Here is an 11,577-nt window from a genome sequence, read left to right as displayed (position 1 = left end):
ATAATAATAATAATAATAATAATAATAATAATTCATCAAAAAAAAAATAAAAACAAAAGAGTAACTAAATAATTGAACCTTCACGAAAGCAACAATTTGGAACTGCTGACGGGTTGTTGTTCAGTTTATTACCTTTGACAAAATTTTTTTTTTTTTAAATAGAGATTTCATGGATAGAGTTGAGTTTTTTTTTTTTTTATCAGTAAATAGATACATAAATAGTTTAATAACAAGAATGGATATTTGTTAAATCTATAGTAATTTTAATAAGATCTTTATTCTCATATAAGCCACAAACGCACGTTATTCATAACTGATTTGAAATTTCGAAGGATCAATCACTAAATATGCCTGACTCACTTACAGATCTCAATCAGAACTACATTAAAACACTCAGCCTCAACTTTTGTTTTCACTTAAGGAGGCCTTATTTTTGTCAATTGAGTATTGATGGATAAAATTCAAAAAGTAACATACGTCAATCTGCTCATTGATCTATAACCATAGAACTACAATCTTATGTCTTGTGTTAAACTTGGAAAAGCAAAATATATATGGGAAATAGAATGTCAAAGAGATCCGTTACAAAGATTTGGGGGTACAAATAATTTTTTTTTTTTAATCTACCTTTGCATATAGAATGCTATAAATAGATGAGAATCACATTGAATTTAAGTAGATCAGAGTAAAGGTTATCTACCGTCTATAAATTTATGGCATTAGAAAAGATCATCTTAAAATTGATGATTGCTCAAAAATTAGCTTGTCAATCAAGTAAGTTAAGATAAATATTTTTAAAGTTATGCCATCAAATAATATAAATAAAAAAATATTTTAATTATAATTAAAATATTAAATACTATCTTAAAATTTATTGTCGAATATTAGGCTTTTTTCTTTCTTTCATAGCCCTCTTACATTAATATATATAATAGAAAATTTTTCTCCTAACTTCTTTTATATATCTAATTAATAAAAAAAATCAGTGGTTTTAATTTATTACTTTTGAAATTGTCCAGTTCGAATACATTTCAATCAAAAATAATTTTATAAAAAAATTTAAAATTTTATCATTTTAAGTAAAATTTAATATAATTTTATATATGTTTATTGTAAATTGAATAGATATGCACACCTGAATATAAATAATAACCAACTCATATATAATGCTAACAACCTAACTAGGAAAAAAAAAAACTTCAATTATGAGATTTAGCAATGGATTTAATGGTTGACTAAGTTAGCATTATAGTCAAATCAGATTTTGACTTTTTTGCACATGCTCACATTGATTTGAGCTTTAATTTACCTGCTCAATTAAAATGATTTTAAATTTTTAATTTTTAATTTGCCTATCTGGGGGTCCCTTTCCATTGAGTAGGTGGAAATCAAGATGTGCTTGGTTAGCTAGTGCAATTAGTGGCTAATAAAGTAATTTTGGCTTTTTTTTTTAAACTTTGGATTAGATGATTAGCATGTTACTCCCTCTGACTTATTTCAATAGTTTTTTCAATTTTTTTATAAAAAATTTAAAAAAAGAATTAAATAATATTATTTTTATATAAAAACTTAATAAGTAAGTAAAATACCTTTATAATATATTTAAAATATAAAAAAAATGTTAAAAAAAATAAATACATTGACAATAACATTAAATAAGGGTAAAATTAAAAAAAAATAATTAATACTTTCTTGATATTTTAAAATAATAAATAAAGTGAGACAAAAAAAAAGTTAAATCATCTAATTATAATAGGACAGAGAGAGTAGCTTTTTAAAATTTTTGTAAAAGTATTAAGAAATAATTGTATTGCATCATTTTTTAAAAAAAAAATAATAATTAATTAAAATATTCTTATAATATCATTGTAATGTAGAAAGGTGTTAAAAAAAGATAAATATATTAAGAATAATAATAGATAAAGATAAAATTTAAAAGAAATAATAAATATTTTCTTGATTTTTTAAAATAATAAATAAAGTAGGAGAAAAAAAATTTCTATATCATCTATTACAATTGGACGGGTACTTATCTAATATAAATTCAAATTCATAGGAGGACAAACTTAACAATTATTATATTAGATATTTATATTAAAATATGCACATAACTAATTACAGTATACATATAGAGTATATGAATTTAAATACAAAAATTTAATTTAGCAGTTAATAAATTTATCTTAATAAAAATTCAAATTCTCTATAAACATACCTTATAAAAATCTGTCTCTCAAAAGTTCCATGGCAAAATATATTTTTAATACGTATAAGATTAATAAAACCTAATGAATAAAAAAATATATCTTATCTTATACCAAAATCATTTAACAAAAGAATATCTAAATTTTGAATTATAAACAAATTTAAAAGAAGAAGTTAGCAACTGTGCCAAAAATTATGACTTCAAAATAATATAGGAGTTTTTATTTATATAAACAAATACACTTACAATATTTACTTCAAAACAAATAAAATGTTTATAAAACAATTTTTGTATACACTTACACACCAAATGTTGCTTTCTCAATCTCATTCTAGCTCATACTTTGGCCATTGATCTAAAAATTAATGTCACTTATTGATTTAATTTTTATTTTTTTAGTTATTTTATTTTTTTAAAATTTTTTTTTAGATTGATTACTAAAATTTGAGAGCTTTTATTGGTTAAAACTTTGAGCAGCTCACAAGTCATTCTATTCATTTAAAATTTTGTTAATAATCAATACTTAATCACTCTTTTTTTTTAATCAATAAAAATTATTAATGCCATGAGAAGTGTCTAAACACAGCTTGAGCTCAAGTTATTATGGGTATTATTAAGCAGGCCAAGTAAATTAATTGGGTCATCCAACCACTTCAACTACTGTTTGCAGTTTGCACAAGTCTACGTAGTTGCTGTTGCTGAACAGTTAGGTACCTATTTCGTTGGATATTAATGACATTTAAGGTAGAAAGACATAGTACCAATTTCCCTTTCTTTAATTTATAAAATGAAAAGACATATCCAAATGATTTGCAAGCTTTGCAGATTTGGTGTTGAATAGAGTTGAATAAGCTGTTTAATGGGATTTTTATTTTAGATATATTTTGAAAATTTTTTAAGAGGATTATATATTATAAGATTACAAAAATTTTTTAAATAAGGAGAATAGAGGAGTAAGGATTCAAATTTAACATTTATTAGGTGAGTAACATGCGTCTTTAGTCATTGAAACAATTCAAGTTAGGTTATTCAATCACTAAACTATTGATAGGGTGAGCATATTTCGGTCTGAACTAAAAAATCAAAATGAACTGAATCAATTCGGTTCAATCAGTTTGGTTTTAAAATTTAATCGGTTTTGTTCATTTCATAAATTTTGATAATTTTAGTTAATCGATGTGATTCAGTTATTTTCATAAAAAATAAAAAAAAAATCAAATCGAATCGAAATTTTATATATATATATCAAGAAAAACCTAAGATTTTTTAGTTCTGATTTCTAAGTTTTTTTTATGTTTTTGTTATTGAGATTTAATATTGAAAATATGAAATCTTACAAAATTCAGTTTGATCGGTTTAAAACCAAACCGAATCAATATTTATCGGTTTGGTTTGGTTCGGTTGTCTCTCTTAGTGATCGATTTAGTTCGATTTTTAAAATTTTTTATTTTCGATTTTCTATTTTATCTGTTTAGTTCGATTCGAAATCGAACAAACCGTTTGTCCACCCTAACTATTGATCCAATAGACTATTGTAGCCTTTTTTTTTAACAAGAAATAAAGGAAAATCATTTGATAGTAACCCTATTAAAACCTAATTATTGGGCATGAGGTAAGGAAGTTACTGACCTCAACGTCCATATTTGTTGTTGCCACTCCCAATCACAACTACCATACAAATTCAATTAAAATATAATACTTTCAATTTCAATTTACCTGACCACATTTACTTACTCTTCTCTCTCCTTGTCTCCATGTTATGTATAAGTCCAAGGACCACCTCACATGAAAAGCATATCTCGTATCATTAGCACATGACCGTCTTGTTTTCTTGTATCATATGGCACAATCAAGACTACCCATGGATTGGTTCTCTTGGTTATCAAGAAGTGGCCTTGAGCCCTCACTGGCCTACGAGTATGGCCTTGCGTTTGCCAGAAATGAGCTTCAAGAAGTGGATTTAATCTACTTCAATCATGAGTTTCTGCAAAGTATGGGCATTTCAATAGCTAAACACAGGCTGGAAATACTCAAGCTTGCTAGGAAAGAAGCTGGAGCTGGCACAACTGGTCTTTCCAAGTTCATTTTTGCAATCAACAAAACCAAAAAGAACCTTAAGAAATGCATTACCAAGTTGGTTTTCCATGAGGATTCAGTGTTTAAAGCCGTGTCAGAGCCGCCGCCTCCATATCAAGAGCAGTGGAGAGGAGCTTTGACAAGAAAGTGCAAGAGTGACAAGGAGCTCCAGTTTGAGAAGCCTCCAGTAATCAGAAACAGGAGGCAAGCAAAATCAGGTCCTTTGGATGGAAGAGCACCAGGGAATTTGATGCTAAACCATAGAAACCTCAAGCTATCAGGGCCTCTGGATGGAAGGGTGCCGGAGAATTTGATGCCTATGCCCAACAACAAAAGCTTAAAACTATCTGGGCCTTTGGAGGGCAGAGTTCACGACAGGTTGGTGTACGGTTATAGGAGCCCAAACCCAAAGTTATATGGGACATCAGATGGAATTGTGCAACAGAGGTTGATGGCTAGAGGGAGAAGCCCAATCATACCTAGGCCGTTGGATGGTAGCAAGGTGGGCAGAGTGATAAACGATGATATTGATGATCAGTCACTATGGGCTCACCTTTTTCAGGACATGAAACCCACTTAAAATGGGTTTTCTTTTAGTTAATTCCCTATTCAATTTTCTCCCCCTCCGTCTCCGTGGTGATGAGAGTTGATTTTGGTCCTGCTTCATCCTTCTGTGAAGCAAACTGTGTATGTTCTGCTATTACTCGTTTCTATCTAATGTTAATATGATGATATGAGTGTTTCTATATCAGGAACCTTCTTGATTCAAGATTTTCCAGACAAGATTCAATACAGTAAATAAATCAAAGCAGCACCACCAAAACTGAAGTGTTTTTAATATTTATACAGTACAGCAGTTCAAGCATAATGAAAGAACAACAGATGCACTTAGTAGTATGAATACTAGCTGCGACTGCTACCTAAATCCGGTTCTGCAATTAAAAACTGCTTTCATGTGGTTATGTCTGAGAACTCTCTTCACACCAAAACACCTCACATCAGTTTGTTGATTTCTGTTTCTCTAGCTATGTCCTTTTCTGCATCCCTGCAATCAACAACAACACTCGATATAACTAAAGCAACTACCCTTATTCAATGTAACTGAATATAGAAACTCCGAGCATCTGTATTTTATAAATTTTTATTCTTTTTCTCATTTTTTTCCACTGTAGAATAAATTTCTCATGTTGCGATAAAAAATAAACTTTACCAATGCATCCATGCATGCTTCAATACAAGGCCAACCCCACCTGGTATTAGCCAGCAACTTCAACTAACATAAGGAAAGTATGAGACACCTGTTTCTATTTTAAGACAAAATATAGATGTAAATTTTTCATGATTTGAAAAGTTTTTTAAGGTAAACATTATTGGCTTGGTAAATCTTCCATGAACCTCCTGTGGAGACTAGATAAACTATTCTTCAATAATTGAAATCTAGAAATGACAATAAAAGATAATTTTCTGTCAACCCCAAACAATATCTTAAGTTAGAAGGGCTTATATACAATATCAGAAAACAAAGACAATGCACTAATAGTCAGATATTCAATTGAAAATTGTATATTTGAAATATGACTGATGAGAATACACCTGCCATCCTATATATTTTCCCTCCAAAATGAGGTTACCACACCATAGATGTCATGACTAACTGATGAGGATAGTGATTTCCCAAGGCACCTTTTTAAGTTTTATTTAAGTAATTTCATCATAGACATAAATAGGATTGCAGAACAAGGGGAAATTTGTTTTATTGCATATTGATCACAAAGTCATAGTGTTTTCCATGCTTATCAATTGCTTTGCAAACTAGCGTTATGCTCATATCGTATGCAAATTTATAGTGTTGAGAAAATTTCTGTCAGAACTTCATGGTCATCATAACTCCATGTTCAGAAATGTTCTTGCTATTCAAGTATACTTTAATTTCTTTGGAAAATAAATCTGCAGCTAATATTGATCATGAAATGCTTGCATTTCAAGCAATGGTGTGAATTGGACATCATTTAATGGATTTTGTTATAAAATAAAACTCAAGCACCATAAAGAACAAAGTATGCATTAGATGCAAGTTGAATTGATGTGTGGCCATTCAAACATGCACTGCATTAGTAATATAAGTCTCCCATAAATAGAAACTTACTATCGCTTAAGTAGCTAAATATTAACATGTGCTTCAGTAGAATGGCCTTTTGTAATGACCTCAAACTTCCATGCTCCACTTTAATAATCTTAATGAGTTGAGGTTTGAGGCAGTCTGAAGGAAGCCCCAGCATAACGCATCTCATAAACAGGCCATATTCTCTTAGTTAAAATAAGGCTCAAGAGGGATCCCACCCCACAGACACCAGCCAGAACCAGGAAGGTGAGTCTGAAGCACTGTGGACCTATGCAGGTGATGCTTGAGCCAAACAAAAGATTCAGTCCATGCTGCTTTGCTGCCTCATTATCGTATACATATCCTGCAAGGAGATATGAGAAAAGGAATGCACCAATAGGATTCCCCAGTGACATGAAATTATAAAATATACTGAAGTGCTTCAAGCCAAAAAGCTCAGAGACTGTTGGAATCATGATAGAGAACTGAACCCCAAAGCAAATCCCAAGCGATGCAGTTGCAGCATAGAGAGTACCATCAATGGCAGAAGCAAAAAGCAGACACGTTATGATCATTATTACTTGAGTGCATGTCAGCCATATTGTGCGTGGAATTGTTTTTGACCTGAAAAGAATAAATTTCCCACATGTAACTATTATGAAGCCAAAGTAATACAACAGGAGAATGAAGCAATGAATAACATTTGGGCAAACATATAGACAACCACTAGGGTGCACAAATTTGAAATTTTAGGATATTCATTGAAGGAAGTTCAAAGCAGATGACAACAAATACCCATATTTGGTGACAGATTTCAGAACACGAGCAGAATTTGTCATAAAGTCTCTTTCTTTCCTGTCTTTTATCAAGATAAGAAATACAACCCCAAAAACCATCAGGGCTGCAACGGCAAAAGCTAATGCTTGGATAAATATTAGATGCATAATGAAATGAAAACAGCTACAATTTATTTCTCAAAGGCATTTAAATGGATCGAAAGGCATTTCTGCTTCAGATCTTGATACCCATCATAAGGGAAGTTGACAATACAGATCATTTCAATATCCGCTGCAAGTTAACAAGTGTAAAACAATAAAAGGCCATGGCTTCAGTATCAAAAACCACTTAGAATGAAGAGCATACAAAACCAATTAGGCATGGAAATATTTGTATTCAATTGCCTTAGTGGGTAGCTTAAATGGACAGAATGCACTAACCTGACAAAATGTTCAGAAACAGTACCACCACCAAGTCGTCCCACAAAATTGAAAAAGCTGAAGAGAGACAACAACGTTGTGGTATCATTCACACCTTGTGCAATACCAATCTGCGCCAGATTATTGAGCACAGTTACCCCAGAACCAACCCCAACAAAGTAAACAAAAAAAAGAAGCCAGAAATCAGCTTTGATTACAGCTTCGCTAAATTTGAAATCCTCCCCCCTTTTGGGCCTCCTCTTCTTTTTTACTGCCCCCTCACCCTCAGCTAGAAGCATAGCCACCTCAGATGTCTCATCGCTTTCGTGAAAGCTTCCAAGGATATGTGCTGATGAGGATGACTTGAGTAATGGTTCAGTTTTGTCTGCATTGGCTTCTCCCTGTATCAGATTGTCTGATGACCCAACTGATGTTTCAAGCATCCCTAATTTGCTGGTTCTAGTGCGATACAATGTCATCTTTATGGGTATTGCAAGTGGAGCCATGAGAAGGACAAATATTATGATGAGAAAAGTATAACATATTGGGGGACTCAAATGAAGCATGTGGTCCAATATCATGGTTATTAGAATACAAAAGCCGAGTATAATAAGAGCTGCTTGGGTAAAAAGAAAATGGGCATGCTCTGAAGAGTCCTCACCAGAAGCTGGAGTACAAGCCCTTACAAAATACATCATTAGGAAACAAAGAACAGGAATTCCAAGTGCAAGGAACATCAGAAGCTTAGAAGAGGAACTATGAAGTAGCATACTGTAAATTGCAGAAAATACTGCAGCACTGATTCCCACGTAACCTTTGAGAATACCAGCAACTGTGCCTCGGCTACGAGGGAAGTTTCTCATGTTGGTCACAAGCACAGCAGTGCCCAACCAAGGACTGCTATTAGTAGCAACACATAGCGCAAGCCATAGCTGCAACACCATAAAGTGGAAAAGAAGAATGAGTTCATTTTGGTAGAAATTTCCTAAGCAAGAAACCAAGGCCTTGGCCCCCCTAAACACTTGTAAAAAAAACTTAAATAGCTGTATAAGAGTGGAGGAAGAGTGGAGGGAGGAGGGATAATGAGAGCCTTAGCCCCCAAACACTTGTACAAAACTTAAATATGTATATAGTACATTTTTTTAATTGGTTTAACTTTCATATTTACAATTTAAAATTCAATTAGTAGAAGTTATTTGAAAGTTAAATACAAGTCCATTAATAATTGCCCATTATACAATCCCCAATCAAGTGGGATTTCTCAATTTAGATCTTTGCTCTCCCTCTCATCCTATAGGTATAATATAAATTTTTTCGTTTGTCTCATCTCACATTTAACTCCTCTCTCATTTAGTTCTCTCCTTCATGACATTCAATTTAAAAATTTACCTTACTTTTATCTATATAAGTATACAAAATTAATGGTATTAACTCTTATGTAAATTTTAAATTGATCAACTTCAATGTATGTTTATCTTTCTCTTACTGTGCAGCTAAGTTGTTATTTACTTATCTTTAATTTTTCATGTCTCTTTAATTTGGGTAAAGCATATATTTTTTTTTTTATTTTATGCTATTATGTATAACTCTTTGAAGTTATGTTTATATTTTTGTTTTTAATCTACAAATTCTATAAAAGGATTTGATATAATACTTTGATACTGTCCAAGTTTTATTCCTTTAAAGTTATATAATAATTGAAACCATAATTATATAATACTTATAGTTATTATAGAGAATTTGTTATAATTTTTTTGAACTAGCGAAAATTTTTTTTACTTTGATATTTTTTGTTATCTTTATTTTTCAATATTTTTTATACACTATATTAGTGTTTATAGTATATATACACTACTATTGGCATCCCAATAAAAATTTTCTCTCCACCACTGCAAGCAACATAAAATATTTGCCATTCAACCAAGGAAATGTGTTGGAGAACTGGCCTTAAACGAACATCAAGTATCAAATAGATTGCAAAGCAAACCACATGAACTAGGAACCAAATCTACATGTCAGCAATTAGAAGCTACTCCTACTTGTTTGCATTCCAAATACAGCAATTGCAAACACATAACATTTTATTAACATGATTACCTCTAAGTTTCAAAGCTATTTTGGAAAGAGCATTGATAATTTTTATTGCGCCTTGCTCGTAAGAATCAATGCCCTTGCACTTGCAAGCAACCGCAAAGGGCAGACCAATTAGGACTCTACCTACTTTAATAAACTGAATTCATCAGAAAAAAAAAATGACTAATATTGCCAGGTTAAAAATACAATGAGCCTTATGCTATGTTTGGATAAATTTTGGGAGGGAAAGGAAAATAAAAGAAAGAAAATATTTTTTACTTTTTATTTTTTATTTTCTCTCCTTATATTTAGATGAGTAGAAAATAAAGGAGAAAAAATAAAAGTTGGCACTAAAGTCTAGTATTTTTTTATTTAATTTTTTAAAATAATTAAAGAAAAATAAGACTTATTTTCCTCCCTTCTTTTATTTTCCTTCCCTTATCTAAATAAAAAAAAAATATTTTTTCAAAGCTATTTTTCTCTACTTATTTTCATTCCTCTCCCTTTTCCAACCTATCCAAACATGGTGTTACTTTTTTTAAACTACAAGACAAACTTTGTAATAATAATAATTTAAAAAATAGATAACTTTGAAAGTTGCTCCACATTCATGGGTTACAGCCTGTAGATCATCTTCTGAGTTTAAATCACTCCATTCAATAAATAAGAAAATTCCGTTACTATTTCATCCCAAAATCAAGATAATACCTTTGAATTTAGAAGTCTATTAAACTCAAACATCACTCTACCTTCTTCCAAAACAATCATCTCAAGGGTTTACCAGTGCCCATTAACTAAAACATCGAATTGATTTCCTAGATTTCCATAAAGGTTTTCTTTTTTTTTTTCAGAGCCATAAAGGTTTATTTAACCACGCATTATCAATATAAAGTATAAACTCACCAACCAATAAGGCATAGACTGAACAGTGCGGCTAAGAGCGAGCCAGAGAACACCATAACCAAAGAAACAAGCAAAAGCACCGATCAAGAGAATGGACCAAGGAGGGAACTTGTTGCAGGCAATACCAGGGAGGAGTCCAACATTCCCACCAATATCATTAGCAACCCCAAGCATGGTAAGCTGCTGCTGGTTAAAACCAAGGACAGATTTCAAGGAATGGGAATAGAGAGCGAAATTGTAGGAATTCCCTGACGCTATTTGCAACCAGACAGCCGCTCCAAGTCCTACCCATGGTGGTCTGGTCCCTGCTTTCAGGGTCACCATTGACAACAAGTGATGATTGTAGTAGGTTGGTTAATTAATTCTCTCTTCTTCCTTTGATATTGCTAGATGAGCTTTGGATATTGGACACACACACACAGAGAGAGAGAGAGAGAGAGAGAGAGAGAGAGAGAGAGAGAGAGAGAGAGAGAGAGAGAGAGAGAGAGAGAGAGAGAGGGTGGCAAATTAGGAGTGGAAGAAAGAAGGAAGGAAACGAAGGTGTGGTAATTGTCCAAGAGCGAATACATTTAAATCGATTTTATTTAGCATGATTTTATTATGATATTGACATGGTGAATTCAATGTCATCATAAACGATTATTAAAGTTCGAGAAAAAAAATTATTAAAGTATATTAATTAATTAATTAATATATATATATATGTGTGTGTATGTGTGTGTGTGTCGCGGAAGTGTGTAAACTGAAAAAAAAAAAAAAAAACAAACACACAAAATAATAATACTTAGATAATTCACCCTCTCTACATAGGACTACATTTATGGACAGATTATATTTCACTATCAACAATAATAAATCATCAATTACAAGTTTAAAACCATGTTACCCATAAACACAATTACACCCAAGAGAACCTATATTACATCAAACTACTTATAGTAAATACATTAGTTAGTTTCTCTTAATCTCTTCTAGACATAACTCAATACATTTACCATTACAATGTTACACCACAAAAAGAA

General features: G+C 31.4%; 2 protein-coding genes across 2 annotated transcripts; one reads left to right on the top strand and one right to left on the bottom strand.

Annotated features, from left to right (window-relative positions):
• Positions 1–4,018: 4,018 nt before the first annotated feature.
• On the top strand, positions 4,019–5,033 carry LOC110671522 (uncharacterized). The gene has a single exon (XM_058142916.1). The coding sequence runs from the start codon at positions 4,047–4,049 to the stop codon at positions 4,860–4,862; it is 816 nt and encodes a 271-aa protein (XP_057998899.1). The 5' UTR covers positions 4,019–4,046; the 3' UTR covers positions 4,863–5,033.
• A 20-nt stretch (positions 5,034–5,053) lies between these two features.
• LOC110671520 (protein NUCLEAR FUSION DEFECTIVE 4) lies at positions 5,054–11,029 on the bottom strand. The gene is made up of 4 exons (XM_021834001.2): positions 10,556–11,029; positions 7,601–8,511; positions 6,429–7,007; positions 5,054–5,327 (listed from the first exon to the last, which is right to left on the bottom strand). Exons 1-3 carry the CDS (start codon positions 10,877–10,879, stop codon positions 6,518–6,520), a joined length of 1,725 nt encoding a protein of 574 aa, XP_021689693.2. The 5' UTR covers positions 10,880–11,029; the 3' UTR covers positions 5,054–5,327; positions 6,429–6,517.
• Between the last annotated feature and the right edge of the window lie 548 nt (positions 11,030–11,577).

This window comes from Hevea brasiliensis, unplaced genomic scaffold (assembly GCF_030052815.1).
Source record: "Hevea brasiliensis isolate MT/VB/25A 57/8 unplaced genomic scaffold, ASM3005281v1 Scaf9, whole genome shotgun sequence".
Classification (NCBI taxonomy): domain Eukaryota; kingdom Viridiplantae; phylum Streptophyta; class Magnoliopsida; order Malpighiales; family Euphorbiaceae; genus Hevea; species Hevea brasiliensis.
The sequence above is the reverse complement of the archived record's forward strand: the minus strand, read 5'-3'. Positions and strand labels throughout refer to the sequence as shown.